This window comes from Panicum hallii, chromosome 9 (genome assembly GCF_002211085.1).
Source record: "Panicum hallii strain FIL2 chromosome 9, PHallii_v3.1, whole genome shotgun sequence".
Classification (NCBI taxonomy): Eukaryota; Viridiplantae; Streptophyta; class Magnoliopsida; order Poales; family Poaceae; genus Panicum; species Panicum hallii.
In genome coordinates, this window is record NC_038050.1 from 4,285,118 (window position 1) to 4,300,070 (window position 14,953).

The window sequence follows — 14,953 nt, forward strand, 5'->3', positions numbered from 1 at the left end:
CGCCGACACGTCCTCCACCTCTCCCAGTCCGTCGAAGCTATCTCCACCTCTCCTGGCGCTGATGCATGGTTCTTCTTTCTCGGCTCCATACATGTCTTGTACACACCATGGGTTCGGTGAGATGCATAAGTGAAATATAGTAGCTAAGTTGTGTACAAGAAGGCATTAACACTACAGTCTGAAGGTAAATATGTGTCAGATCCGGGTACACGCAACTGTCCATGTGGCACACTTCTCCTATGACGTATGGGACGTGGCCCACGCCTTACATCTCTTGCAACTACTCGTAATGCAGTGGGATTAGTCGTACAATAGTTAGACTAGTCGGACATGGTAGGAAACTACCCAAGAAATACTCGGGTAGGACTCCTGGACTTATACCTGGACTTCCATGTAAACCTATCCCCCAAACTATATAAGGGCAGACAGGGACCCCTGTGGGGACAATCATCATCAAAGGCAATACAAACCATACAGGACGTAGTGTATTATGCTTTCAGCGGTCCGAACGTATCTAAAACCTTGCGTTCCTTTGCACCTTCGAGTTTCTGATCTCGGCGACACCCTACCTGCAAACTCACCACCTTGGGGGTATCCATTGGTGCGTGGTGGTAAAACACCGACAATGTGTACTTATTTATTTTGAAGTTTTATTTTAATTAAAAAAATGATGGATATATAGCTTAACATTTAGTTGCTTAAAAATGATAAGGAGGAGTAATTTCTTCATTGATTTGTACATTGGTTAAGGTGGGAAGTGCACTCGGTTTTCAACATGTTTGGTACCAGTGACACAACTCGGATTTCCTCATTGATGTGTACATGGATATTTAATCTAACTTTGTTGGATGTGCTGATTATACATCATATATTTCTAATCAAATTTTTTTGTTATGATTTTCTAAATTTTACTCTGCAATTCATTTTCAATATTTTAGAATATCTATTTTTATAATGCAGCAGAATTTTTTTCCGCTCGTAGCAACGTACGGACATAAACATAGTTCGCTATATTTTGACTGTATTCACTATCGATTCGCAGTCTGTCTAGGTAATCGGTCAGTGACCGCGCCACTGCCTCAAACGAATTATCTGAAGACGCTGTCGCTCTCGATGTAAATGGGGAGACCGTAGGTGTGCGGACAGCGTAAATGATAAAGAATTAATCACCTTTAATGGCCAAGAGAGTACTCCACGTCCTGCAACTCATTTCGCCACGTGCGTTCCCGGCCGTGACCGTGGCGGCGATCAACCAAATCCACGCGCGCCACCACCGCCGGCCGCACTCGCAACCGGACCACCGCCGGAAATGGCCCACGTTTCCCACTCGCCACACCCCCCGCGGCCGCAGCTGCTGCCTTCCTCCTCCCTCAGCCCCACCCGACCCTGCTGCGACTTTTTAAACGCAACCCCCGAGGCTGGCTACTGACACGCACGCTTTATTATACCACACCGACTGGCGCCATCGCCACGGCACTCCACGAGTCAGCACAACCCCCCGCGTCGTGGACTCGCAGCTAACAGCCTAGCACCGCCAACCCGCAAGCAGATCAAGGGAGATGGCCACGGCGACCTACCTCTCCTTCTCGGCGCCGCCGTCGTCGTGCGCCGGCCGGCAGCGGCGGCGGCAGGCGACGCGGGCGTCGGCGTCGGCGACGGACCGGCCGCGCGAGGTGGTGTCACCGAAGCGGCGGCTGCCGCTGCGGAAGGTGCCGGGCGACTACGGCCCGCCGGTGGTGGGCGCGCTCCGGGACCGGCTCGAGTACTTCTACGGGCCCGGCGGGCGCGACGGCTTCTTCACGGCCCGCGTCCGCGCGCACGGCTCCACCGTGGTGCGGCTCAACATGCCGCCGGGGCCCTTCGTGGCGCGCGACCCGCGCGTGGTGGCGCTGCTCGACGCCGCCTCCTTCCCGGTGCTCTTCGACACCTCGCTCGTCGACAAGACGGACCTCTTCACCGGCACCTTCATGCCCTCCACCGACCTCACCGGCGGCTACCGCGTGCTCTCCTACGTCGACCCCTCCGAGCCCAACCACGGGCCGCTCAAGGCGCTCCTCTTCTACCTCCTCTCGCACCGCCGCCAGCACGTGATCCCCAAGTTCCGCGAGGTGTACGGAGACCTGTTCGGCCTCATGGAGAACGAGCTCGCCAGGGCCGGCAAGGCCGACTTCGGCCAATACAACGACGCCGCCGCCTTCTCCTTCCTCTGCCAGGCGCTGCTGGGGCGCGACCCCGCCGAGTCCGCGCTCCAGGGCGACGGGCCCAAGCTGATCACCAAGTGGGTGCTGTTCCAGCTCAGCCCGCTGCTCAATCTCGGCCTGCCCAAGCTCGTCGAGGACTCCCTGCTCCACTCGTTCCGCCTCCCGCCGGCGCTGGTCAGGAAGGACTACGACCGCCTCGCCGACTTCTTCCGCGACGCTGCCAGGGGCGTCGTCGACGAGGGCGAGCGCCTCGGCGTCCCGCGGGAGGAGGCGGTGCACAACATCGTGTTCGCCATGTGCTTCAACTCCTTCGGCGGCATGAAGATCCTGTTCCCGTCGCTCGTCAAGTGGCTGGGTCGCGCCGGCGCGCGGACGCACGGGCGGCTGGCGACGGAGGTGCGCGACGCCGTGCGCGCGCATGGCGGCGAGGTGACCATGAAGGCGCTGTCGGAGATGCCGCTGGTGAAGTCGGCGGTGTACGAGGCGCTGCGGATCGAGCCCCCCGTGGCGATGCAGTACGGGCGCGCCAAGCGGGACATGGTGGTGGAGAGCCACGACTACGGGTTCGAGGTGCGGGAGGGGGAGATGCTCTTCGGCTACCAGCCCATGGCCACCAAGGACCCACGCGTCTTCGCGCGGCCAGAGGAGTACGTGCCTGACAGGTTCCTCGGCGAGGACGGCGCGCGCCTGCTCCGCCACGTCGTCTGGTCAAACGGGCCCGAGACGGCGTCGCCCACGCTGCAGGACAAGCAGTGCGCCGGCAAGGACTTCGTCGTCCTCATCGCGCGCCTCCTCGTCGCCGAGCTCTTCCTCCGGTACGACTCCTTCGACGTCCAGGTCGGCGCCTCCGCGCTAGGCTCGTCGGTGACGATCACCTCGCTCAAGAAAGCAACCTTCTGAGCTCCCGCTCTGAACGCCCGTCAAAGTCGCCGGAGCCGGGGACGGGCAATTTTTTACAGTAGAAGAATATACTGCGCTGTCCTCTCTGTCTCTCTCAATATTTTTTTTCTAGTCTTGTGCTCCTGAATGTTCAAAAAAAAAAGTCCTGCGCTCCTGTGTCAGTGTCACTGAATGATCAGCAGGTATGGACATGTAACAAATTTCTTTTCTTAGTAAAACGAGAACATGTTTTCCCCAGGGACCTTTGGTGTCTCGAGATTTCAGGTCAAGAAAAATTGCTAGTGATCCGAGGGAGACATGCACCTACTGTTTCCAGTTGCCTGTCCATGACGGACCCATCTGTGTAATGGACCGAGATTCCAGAGTAAAGTAGGTGGACAGTGATGGCACGTACCATGTTCAGCGGCCGCGCTATTGATCACGCGGATGGGATAGCAAATTATTGGGAGTGGATTAACGCCAAACCTACCTACACTTCATTCTCTTGGGGCCCATTTGGTGGGACTTGTTGCTGTGGCAACTTGCTGAGTTGGTTCTTAAAATCTGTTTGATTTGGATGCTTGGTTCGGGTTTGTCCGGTTCTTCTGATTATGCACTATAATAGCTAGTATAGCACAAAGAGGAAACGGGTTGAGCAACCTCAAAAGCGATAGAATTGACACTGCCAGCTGAAAGAACCTAGCCAAAATTTTGCTTAACAATGGACTAGCCAGCTGGGCGTCTATTTGTAAGACACAAAGCTTAAATGTTATTCGATTTTTTTTCACAGAACAAATATCCGATTTCCACAAAGACTGGGTAAAAGATTCTGCACTTCAAATAAGGCATAGATCCTGTAGGTCATGGGATCGCAAGCTTTCCTCGAAAGTGGTCGGCAGCTTTGCCTATCAACAGGCCACAGGGACCGACCGGCCACCTCGCAAATAGGACCAACGAGCCAGCCAGCCCGGTCATGTATAGGAGTATGGAGAACTCCGGCTTCTAGCAACAAACATGAGGCATACGTGTGTATATATGGCTTATTAAAAGAAGTAACGATTCCATACCCTGCTGGACGCCGACTAAAATGAGCAGACAAACAGGCATCACCGACGCCAACGCCTCGCCTAACAGTCCCACGTTTTAGTGCTACTTTTCATAAAGGGGCACGCGCTTGCAAAGATTCTTCCACCACCTCAACATTAACGGAACCAATAGGGCACGACGGCAGATAAGAGGCTTGGAATTCCATGGTTTGATTAGAGATTGCACATGGTAAGCAACATGCGTAACCACTCTAGCAGACCTGAATTGACAAAGATCTGACTTCTTCGCAGCCACAGCTATTGGTTACAAAAAGTATTGCGATTGATGTATCCCAGGGTTCAGGTACCACGGTGCCTCTAGTAGTTCCACAGGGAAAGAGTTTGTTTTTTAATCACGTGACCATAAACACCTGCAACTCACCTTCCACGATGCTTCAGGTACATGACCTCATGTAAGAGTTCAACATCCTCGACTCTAAATTCAGCATTTTCCATGATGGCAACTTCACCTATCAAATAATGAGGAAAAACAACTTTACAGACCAATAAAAGGGGTCAAAGGAAAGTGGCGAGTAATGTCAGCACCAACACACTTTAGCTTAACAGTAACATTTGGAGAGTAAACTCTACAGATAGATACAAGTTCTAGCTGAAACCAGGGTAGACAATCAAACACACTTTTAGCTATCTCCACACTTTAGTTAATTGAGCAAGCCTACCTACTCTACGGTATTAGTTAGAAAACAACTTATCAGTTATACTATTTACTAGCACCACTATACCAAAATTCTTGCATGCTGATTCTAAGATTTTCCTGTTGTGGGCGCCAGTTATACAAAAAGTATAAAAGATACGAAACCACATCAGATTGCCCCATAGATCGGCATCTTGGTGCTAGATCCAACCATTGCTTTATTTAATATCGAATCGTGGACCACATGGAATGATGTGCTATCGGACCACTTCAGTTGCCTTATTCATTATGGTAACATGTAAACATAGTATAATCAACAAAAAAGGCCATAAAAACCATTAACAACATGGAAAATTGGTTCATGGCTACTGCTATGTCATGTTGGTTACTAAACCAAAATATTCAAATTTGCGCAGCCCAATAGCACACAGTACTTTGTGTCCAAGGTCATTGGTAGATGTTAATCTTCCATGAATTTGTTCTATTCCAGCATAATTCAAAAATTTGTAAAAACAGATTAACCATTTTGTGCCACTATTATTCTATTAACTGAAACGCTGTTCTTCCACCTTCCAGGAAAGGATTGTTAGCAAGGCATGTACGGCATGTAGGCGTATATTGTGTGTGGGCCCTGTGCTCTGGCTAGTATAGCCGGCCGACCCTGATTTGGTTAGAGATAGGAGAGATCGTGTTGGGCTCTGATCCCATGAAAGCAATGGAGATTGCGTCGAATTGGATTAGATTGATTGAGAGATATATGTTTCGTGTTGGGCATGTATGGCATGTATGCGTACATCTATCTCTCAATCAATCGAATCCAATATTCCACGCAATCTCCACTGCTTTCAAGGATAAACAGCAAAACTCAGCCTGTGTTCTCGATGATAAGAATTAATAGGAGTATTACTTTTAAAAAGCAGGTCCGTTATGATTTCTAGTTAATCTTGCAAAACAATATTTCATAAAGGCAGAACAATGATGTACAATGTCCATTGTTTCTTTTCTAGCATCAAAAGTTACTGTGAGCCAAATTGTTGAATGCAAATGAATGGTAGTTTGAATTGTAGCCGGTTACAACATAATTAGACATTATCACATATATATACCCCTTTCTAAGTACAAACTTGACTTACCCGATCAGTGCACACCCCTAGAAGATAGACATATCAGGTGGTGGTCCATAGATTGATTTCCATGACAAGGGAACAGTCCATCCATTTGACCCATTTCCTGTAAGCGCACAGAAAGATCCCTTAAGCACCCAAACATAAAAAGCAACATTCCTACATGAATTGAAACTAAGAGAGCAATTTAAAGGAGCTTTTGTGTGTGTTCATTCAAGAACAATAAGGGAACAAGTGTTCTGGTGATATAGAAATTTACCATGTAACTTCTCAGGGCCATGACCTAGAAGCTTACATACTGCCTCAGCTAACTGGAACGATTCTGGCATGTTGTCACCTTCTGAGCAGTAGCACAGTACACAAGAAACTTTCAAACCTTTAGCCTGTCACAATAAAGAGATTATAACAGTGACTCCAACACTCAAAAGTGATAAAAATCTTTTGAAGTTGAAATAAAATCAGGTACCTTGCAGGCAGAGAATAGTGCTGCAAATGGCAAGCTTGCATAATAATCATTTATTGTCATCTCATCAGTGTCATTAACCATATCTTCTGAAAAATCACCACCCTCAACTAGGCCAGTAAGACAGCTCCAACGTTTATGAGATGGATCATACTCCTCAAGTTTCTTCCAACCCAATTTCTCATATTCTGGATCAGAACCATCTTCGTTGCAACTTGAAAGGTAATATACTTGCATGTCACTACATTATAAAACAAGGTTAACTAATGAATTCAATCTTGACAGAGTCAATCCTAAAGACCTAAATGATCTGCTGCAGTTAGACATTTCAGTTACCTCGATGCATCAATTACCCTCCTCTTGCCAGAATCTAAACTTGAAAGAATAACAATATGGTCCTTTCCAATGTTGCTTATGAAATCAGCAACATTTTTTGCAAATGAAACCATCATGCCCTATATTGTTAATGAAAACAGACATAGTCATGAAATAATCAGAAAATATAGGTAATGAGACCACAAGACTTTATCATAATTTGAAACAAACTAACGAAAGCCTTACCGATACCTACAATGCCAAGCTTTGGAAAATGAATTAACATAATAATATTAGCTCTATTTCAGATTATTCCAGTGATGCAGATTACTAAATGATCAATGTACCTTTTCACAAGAACAAAAATTCTAAACATGACATTTCCAGATGAAACATAAGTTCACAATTTCAATTATAAAGAGGGATATGTGCACTACTTAAACTCCAGCCTTGGTTCCAACTTCCACAACCATATTAACGTTCCAAGGGCCCATTGTCTATAGATGTAACTCTGATTGGACGTACATTATTTATGTTGATTTCCACAAAGTCATGTTCAATCAAAGGAATATAGATCTCCAAAACAAATAAGTTATAAGTTTGCAAGTTGCATGACATCAATGTAACAAAGCAAAACACAATTACTGTCTTCATGTAACAGAATGAAGCATGACGAAATAGAGCTACCAAATACAGTGATATTGGTGTTGCATCTTAGCTTCCTTGTCCCAACGAAAACGTATTTAGACAAGAAAATTTGGTATGTGTGAAGATCAAAATAAACAGTCTCGAATTACCAAAGCACAATAAAAGGCTAGAATAAACGTACTGTAATAACAGGAGACCTTTGCTGAATGAAAGCTAGCCCATGAGATGTAGATTCATACGCTGCCAAGAGAAAGAAGAAAGATAGTCAGTCAAGATTGTGTATGAACATTACAAGCACCGACTCAATGTGTGTTCATATAACTTAAGGCGTGAGCAAATTAAACTAAAATTTTCGAAAGGACCATTTTACCCCAGGTGAAAGTCAGCAAGCTAATTCATCAGGCAACCTATGCGCACAGCAGAAAGGCTTGCAGTACCAATAGTGCTCTAACACATTTCAGCGAACGGTTGGTGTGCAGGGGATAAAGAGACGAGCAGTACACTAGTGCAAGCTACAACGTTCAAACAGGCGGCGGGAACAACACAGGGGAGTCGATCAGAATCAAGCACCGAACCTTCCAGAGCAAGAGCGAGGTCTCCCACGGCATCGGGGCCGAAGGCGTCGTTGCCGGCACAGGGCAGCACGGAGGGCTCATCGAGGTAGGCCACCCGCCTCGCCCTCGCCGAGGATATCAGAAGGTCGACGGCGAGCTGGCCCACGTTGCCGATCGACAGCGCTGGCTGCGGCCGAGAGATAGGAAGACCAAACGTATTCGTCAGGCACCAGTTGAAGAACTAAAAACTCGATTCCAGCAATAATCTGTGGTATCTCGCAGCGTTAGGGTTTCGAACCATGATGAGCGTGGGGCAGGAAGGCGAGAACGACTCCCCCTTGACGACGGCGAACTCCATTGCGGCGGCTGGAGGGCGAAGGCGCAGTGTCTCGGGCTCGGCGGCTGCTGGTCGAAAGCCCTCCGTGCCTTGAGCGAGAAGTTGAATAAGAAGAGTACTGAGGAAGAAGATCTGTGTCTTCCACTTCTGTCTCGGCTCTTTCAGGAGGTTCCAGGCTTTCAAGCTTCGGCCTTTCGGGCTAGACTCCAATTATGGGCCCAACTGAGACCCCAAAACACGAAAGGCCCACCGTTTCCTGATGAAAAGCCCATCTTATTTTATGTGAGACCATCAAAATAAGGAAAAAGTCCATATTTTCCTCCCGAACTCTGCCCAAAGTCTAAACTTCAACCCCGATCTTCAAAACCGTCTAATTGACACACTCAAACCAGACATCTGACCCCGCTCAACCTACATGTCTAGTTTTTCATCCCTGTGGATGTCCACATCAGCTGGCAGTCCTCCCATCTGCACGTCGGCGGCTTCGCGCCTGACCTCCCTCCGTTGTAGCCGCACCCGGCTAGCCACCGGCCCCAGCCCCTCTCCCTCCCTGCGCCGGCGTCCAGCGCTGCACGCCGCGGGCTGCATAGAGCGCCACATATAATGGAGCCACGCCTCCCACGACGGGGCGGTGAAGACATGGTCATCCAGACCTCAATCGACGAAGCTAAGATCTTCATGCTCAAATCGACGTCCGTTGCGGTCGAATTGAAGTCCCGCACGGTGGAATGGAGCTCCTCTGCATCGAATTGGGCCAGCCGCGAGCATGGATAGTGTTGGAACCGAAGATCACAAACACAAGAACACGCTCGAGTTTGCCGGGCCGACGATCGCCCCGCGGCGGCGAACGCCGGTGACTTGTTATTTCACTTGGCTCGGCTCATGCCACGAGCAGCGATTACAGGACCCATTTATAGTCTCTCGGCACCTGAGCAACTGCCTCCAGCGGCCCTCGCGCACGATCCACACGAGCCCCTCGCGACCCGGCATCCCTGGCACGTGAGCCACTCCCTCACGCGCATGAACCGGTCGTCTCCGAGCTTGCCGCGAGCCATGCCTATTGCTTCCGCGTCTAGCGCCACAACAGCTAACCTGCCTAAACACACACGCATGCACACACGCGCTAACTAACCAACTGATTTGAAACAAAACCAAGTCATGATTATCCTAACAGATAGGAGCAGCGCAAGATGCCGGTGGCCGCACGTGGAGCGCGCCGGCGGCGCCAAGCTGCAGCGCGCGGGCGACCTCCGTCGGCCGCGCGGGCGAGCTCAACCGGCTTGCGGGGAGCGCCGCCGTCCGCGCCGAGCCGGCCGCGTGGGCGAGCTCAGCGGGTGCAGGGGGCGCCGCCGGCCGCGCTGAGCCGTCCGCGCGGGCGAGCTCCGCCGGCGTGCTGGGGGTCGCTGTGTGCAGTAGGCGAACCTCCACCATGCGGTCCCGCACCGGCTCCTCGCCTGCCATGGTTGGGCCGGAGCCTCTCCCCGGCCGGCCGGCCGGCCCCCGTGAGCTAGCGCTGGCCACAACGCCTTGTCCTGTAGCCCATAACTGGACTCCTTGAGGACTGCCTAGGATATGGGCAACGATGAGAGACGATCAGTGTGAAGAAACAGTTTTCAAAAGATTTTGAAATCCAGTGCCGAGATCTTGTCCTCGTGTTGCTAGCTAGGATAGGAGTAATCGAGTGCTCCTTTCATGGGAGCATGCACGCATCCGCGCCGGAGTCCCGCCCACCTCTCATCCGGCGTAACGGACCAACCCCATCTGCTCGGAAAACAAAAGCGCTGGCGTCATCCCCGCACGGGCGACTCGAGCGTCCCCCTGGAACCCTAACCACCGCCTCTCCCCTGACGCCTCCGCCCGCCGCGCCGCCGGAAGCCCGTGCGGCTCGTGAGGAGGGCGGCGGTGGGCCCCTTTCCCCATCCTCCGATGGATTTGGGCGGGCGCAGCCGCCGAACCTGCATGAGTAAGCTCGCCGGCGTGGGCGGCGTTGGAGTCGTCAGGGCCACGGATCCGCCACGGCGCCGGCCGAATCCGATGGCTATGCTGCCTATGTGATCGCGACGCGGTGGGGGCGTCGGCCGGCGTTGTTGGTGGCCAGCGACATGTGGGCGGGCTGGCAGCGCGACGTCCGCGCGACTGCGGGCCGGTGGCGCGGCGTCCGCGCTTCTGCGGGATGGCGGCACGGCACGGCACGGCAGCGAGCGGGCGGCGTGGCGCGGCGCCGATGGGGGGTGGCCCGACGCGGTGGCCGTGCGGCAGCAGGCCGGCGGCGCGGCGTGGCGTCCGCGTGGGCACCCGCCGGATCCGGCGGCTAGGCTGCTTGGGCGCGCGGGGCGACCGGCGACGGCGCGGGCTCGGTGAAGGCCGCGCATAGGTGTCGAGGAGACGGCGTGGGGCCGCACGCAGGAGGAGATGCGGTGCGCAGGGCCGGCCGTGACCTGGATCCGGCCCTTCGGCGGCTGGTTCGAGTGACGGTGGAGCGGCTGTGGGCTGTTTGGAGGTTGCGTGAAGGAGTTGGCCGCGGCTAGAGGAGCCACGGCGGCGGCGCTGCACCAAGGAGGGCTTCCATGGCTGCGGATCCGGAATGTCGGGCTGAGCGTGTGTAGCTAGGGATGGGATTCTCTAGGCGAAAGCTTGCTGGCGTTCCTACTAGTGGCGATGGCGACGACGTCCGAGGGCGTCGTTCTCCCCATCGGGGGCGCCATCTTGGAGCCCCATCCCAGTTGCACGAGGTTCTCTAGGTGAAAACCGTGTTCGCCTATGGACGAGCGATGGCGGCGCCTTCGACGTCTTCACCTCCTTGGAAGCGTCATTTGCAGAGAGCCATCTCAGCCTATGGCATTGCTGGTGTCATCATTCATCATGGGTGGCTTCTGCCGGTGGCGCGGCAAGGCGGCTAGTGCGGATGGTTGGCTGGAAGGGGGTAGCCGAGCCCATGTGGTGGCGGTCAAAATTATGCCGGCAACCACGGGTTGTTGCATGGGTGTTGGCTTGAGCTGCTTGCAGCAGACCGTGACGGCAGGCGTTGCTTGGCAATTGCCAGTGCGGTGTGGGACTGCGTCGAGGACGGCGCTCATAGAAACGACACCATGGGAAGACTAGGTTTGTAGCGGACTGCGGCGGGTTGCTCAGCCTCGCTCGGCGACTCCGGTGCGGTACATCGTCAGAAGACGGTGCAGACGACAACTTGGCTTGCTAGCATGATGGCGGAGGCTGTGTGCGCGAGTGGTGCAACGAGATGTTGTCGTCCGGCGGGCGCGGCTCATCTGTTTTGATGGGGTTCTTGGAAACAGGGCAGCATTGTTCTTCATCTTGACAGCGACTTAGTAAATGAATTTGCGACTTCGGAGTGCTGAGACAGGCGTGGCGAGGTCTCGCGTGAGGCGAGGCAACAAGTAAGGTGGAGTCCAACAGCGGATATGGCGACGCGCCCACGCATTGTGTTTTCACGGTGGTGACTGCGAGGCAGCGTGTGTGTGGTCCCGATCCAGTGGTTTCACCCTGTCGGATGGTGTGTGGTGTTGCAGCGGTACTACGGCGGTGGGTCCCGCATGGCGGTGGCCTTGTTTGGTGCAGTGCACTCTGTTTCTCTCGTTTCCCTATCAGCGCGGACCGTACTTGACGGCGGGTACACAAGGTGGAGAAGATTGTTAGCCGCGGCGGCTAGGCTTCGGTCTGCCTTCGTTGCCTAGTGGAGTGGTTTAGTCCGTATCGATATCTCAATCCGATCAGGAATTGTTGTCGCATGAAGACAAGTTGCGTGGCCCTAATCCGACCATACTGAGCTGCTGAGTGCAGTTGAGTTCGGCACGTATTGATGCCCCAATCTAACCCGCCGGTATTATTGTCGTGCCTTCTTTTTTGCGTGGTTATAGCCTCCCAGGACTATATACTTGTATTTTTTTTATGTGCTTGTATTTTTTTTCAGCTATACGGATATAAACGCACTCGTGAGGGTTAAAAAAAATCTTTCCTAGCGCCTGGGGTGGTGGTGGCTAGGCAGACCGGCGGCCGGCGGCGGATCCCGCGTGGCTCTGCATCCGGGCGGAGCTCGCGCAGCTCGGAATCCCGGCGGGTTGGCAGCCGGCGGAGGAGCCTGCGGGGCTCGGCGACCGGCGACGGGACCCGGATGGCTCGGCGGCCAGGCGAAGGGACCCATGCGGCTCGGCATTTGACGTGGACGCCAGCAAGGATGAAAAACCAGACTGGTATGGGTCGAGGGGGCCAAATGTCTGGTTTTGAGGAGATTGAGGGTGTCAATTAGATGGTTTTGTAGATCAGGGTTGAAGTTTAGACTTTGAGTAGACTTCGGGGGGCAACGTGGACTTCTTTAAAATGATAAAGACCTTAATTTCTATTCTTAGTGGCCCTGATCTCTTTGAGATTTGTGCTTGTGATCTACTTTTGTGGGCCGTTTCATTGTAGTCTAGTCGGCCGATTTGGTTACAGCTAGCCTGTCTCCCGGGCTTCTTCCGTGTGGACGCTTACTTACTCCGCCAAATGCTGTCGTCTTCTCCACGGCGACCATACATGCAGACCCGGAAGCCGTCAGGGCCGGAGCGCGGAGGAGCAGGAGGCCGCGAGCACTGGCTGTGCTGCAACAGGGGCCTTAGCGGCGTCCATGTGCATCGCGTTGGTGGGCTGGCTCATGTTTGCTTGCTTTGCTGCCGAATCTGTGGGAACTGTATATTGGGATTCGGCCTGAATTTTCGAGTGCTCTAGGTTGCATTGTACGAACACCATGAGAGCAAGCAAGGATATGCCTGCAGTAACAGGGGACATTGTTTGGCCGTGACGGCCTTGTTTAGTTGTGCGCGACAATGGAGCAAGTCGATTGAAAGCATTGTATATTTCAGTCTTATTTTCACTGAGTTTTCAGTCTCATCTTCAGTAAGTTTTTCTTTTACAAGGAAAAGCCATTGGTGATGTGTCAAAATCTGATTGGTCAAGTTCGACGTTTTACTGTTCTAGCCCAGGACACTAGAATCAGGAGAACGAACCTCCTTGATTTTTGCGATTAATGGAAGTATGGAACCATGGAGAGTTCCTTGTGTTGGACGACTCTCTGGTTCAAGTTTTTAAGTGGAATCAGATTCAGAGTTCCTTGTGTTGGACGAGTATCAAGAAGAAATTCAGAGATTCGATCTGGTACCCATCCCTCCTAGCTAAAACACCCAGTGAGACAGAGATTTTGAGGGTACAAGAACGGATTTTTTTTATTTAATCCAATGGATGATGGATCGTAGCTCTGGGTTGGGCATTGCCTGGTTCCACTAGATGTTGAAACATCTTGTGCGTTCTACCATGGCCTCGGCTCTCGCCAGCCTTTCCTCATCTTACTCTCACAGGGCAGTGGCAGACTGCCAGGTGCCGGCTTATGAACTTCAACTGCCATGGATAAATAAACAAGAAACAAAGCTACCAGATCCCGGATGCTACGCAAATTAGCATCCCAGTGCGCCGTGCCAAGTCAGAACAGACTGAGATTGCTAACCAAAAAAGTATTCACTTCGAAGGCATAGAACCATTATGATACAGTTGCCACGGCTAACCACAGTGTCACAGAATTTACAGTACAAAATAGCGAAATACCGCCTCCTTCCATGTATGTACCCTGCAGCCTGCACCTACCCTGCTGGCTGCTGCAATGCACACGCCGACTGACGCCGCCGCGCTCCCCGCCGGCCCGCGTATCACGCCGGGGCGAAGCGGTCCATGAGCATGCACACCAGGGTGTCCGAGTCGGAGAGCACGCCGCTGTTCCGCTGCCTCTTCTCCTGGACAACACCGCTCTTCTTCCCGCCCGCATCCACGCCGGCGCCGTCATCACCCCGATGGCGCCGGCCGGCTTCGGCGCCGGCGGCCTCCGTCCGGCCAATCCTGGAGAACGCCTCCAGCCAGACACCCACCGCTCCAGCCATCCCTGCACTCGACGGCTTCTATCTGCTGCTCTCGCTCTACGCACTGGAAAGGAAGGTGTTCTTGTGCTAGCTCTTTTCCACTTGGCTGCTTTGGTAGCCACGCGGCCCTGGGCTCTACTTATACACGCGCCCGGGGCTCCGGAAGTCTGGAGGCCCCGGGTTCTCCACGACGGGCGACGAACGGGGTGTGGGAAACCGGGGCGGAAACTACGTGCGGGGTACGCGACCCGACCGGGGCCGAGCGAAAGCGAGCCGTCCACGGGGGAGGCAAGCGGTTTCGGGGCCATGCGGCGGCAGCCAAGCCGGACGCCTCTGGTCGTCGTCGCTGTCCGCTCCGGGGCCACGCCCTCGCCCTCGCCCATGTGACGCGCGGCGCGGCGCGACGTGGCCCGCGCGGCCATCGTGTGGTGGCCGGCCGCTGAGGGATCCGCGCGCGGGCCGGGAGGTGATGGATATACCGGTGCGGCGCCAACCGTGCCGCGGGCGGGCAGGGGCGGGGCGCGGCCTTGCGGGTGAAGAAGGGATATTTGGGGGCCGATTCCGCGCCAGGATTCGGATCGGCGGCCGATGCCGCGCGGCGTGGGGAGGGACTTGCCACCGGGGTGCCACCGCGACGCGACGGGCGGCGGCCATCGCCATCGGCTCCGCGTCTGCGCCTGCGCGCGTTCCCGGCTGCGGAGTATTTGATTCGGGGAATCAGATGGCAGCTGAACAAGCGGTCCGCGACGATGTACTGTTTGAGAGGCGCAGGAGCGTTCGGTTGTCCGGCGG

General features: G+C 53.6%; 3 protein-coding genes across 3 annotated transcripts; 1 reads left to right on the forward strand and 2 right to left on the reverse strand.

Moving 5' to 3' along the window:
- Positions 1-1,443: 1,443 nt before the first annotated feature.
- On the forward strand, positions 1,444-3,388 carry LOC112874089 (allene oxide synthase 1, chloroplastic). Its single transcript, XM_025937260.1, has one exon. The coding sequence runs from the start codon at positions 1,560-1,562 to the stop codon at positions 3,099-3,101; it is 1,542 nt and encodes a 513-aa protein (XP_025793045.1). The 5' UTR covers positions 1,444-1,559; the 3' UTR covers positions 3,102-3,388.
- A 919-nt stretch (positions 3,389-4,307) lies between these two features.
- Positions 4,308-8,419, reverse strand: LOC112874090 (proteasome assembly chaperone 2). The gene is made up of 8 exons (XM_025937261.1): positions 8,223-8,419; positions 7,946-8,111; positions 7,552-7,610; positions 6,744-6,862; positions 6,411-6,648; positions 6,204-6,327; positions 5,954-6,050; positions 4,308-4,635 (listed from the first exon to the last, which is right to left on the reverse strand). Exons 1-7 carry the CDS (start codon positions 8,280-8,282, stop codon positions 5,971-5,973), a joined length of 846 nt encoding a protein of 281 aa, XP_025793046.1. The 5' UTR covers positions 8,283-8,419; the 3' UTR covers positions 4,308-4,635; positions 5,954-5,970.
- A 5,323-nt stretch (positions 8,420-13,742) lies between these two features.
- Positions 13,743-14,405, reverse strand: LOC112875586. The gene has a single exon (XM_025939474.1). The coding sequence runs from the start codon at positions 14,180-14,182 to the stop codon at positions 13,955-13,957; it is 228 nt and encodes a 75-aa protein (XP_025795259.1). The 5' UTR covers positions 14,183-14,405; the 3' UTR covers positions 13,743-13,954.
- Between the last annotated feature and the right edge of the window lie 548 nt (positions 14,406-14,953).

What these genes read in the sequence shown, in the direction of transcription:
- LOC112874089 (XM_025937260.1), top strand. Translation starts at nt 1,560, where the DNA reads ATGGCCACGGCGACCTACCTCTCCTTCTCGGCGCCGCCGTCGTCGTGC.
- LOC112874090 (XM_025937261.1), bottom strand. Translation starts at nt 8,282, where the DNA reads ATGGAGTTCGCCGTCGTCAAGGGGGAGTCGTTCTCGCCTTCCTGCCCC. An exon ending in CCTCGCTCTTGCTCTGGAAG is followed by an intron (nt 7,611 to 7,945) that starts GTTCGGTGCTTG and finishes TTCTCTTGGCAG; the next exon opens with CGTATGAATCTACATCTCAT. An exon ending in TGGCCCTGAGAAGTTACATG is followed by an intron (nt 6,051 to 6,203) that starts GTAAATTTCTAT and finishes GTGCGCTTACAG; the next exon opens with GAAATGGGTCAAATGGATGG.
- LOC112875586 (XM_025939474.1), bottom strand. Translation starts at nt 14,182, where the DNA reads ATGGCTGGAGCGGTGGGTGTCTGGCTGGAGGCGTTCTCCAGGATTGGC.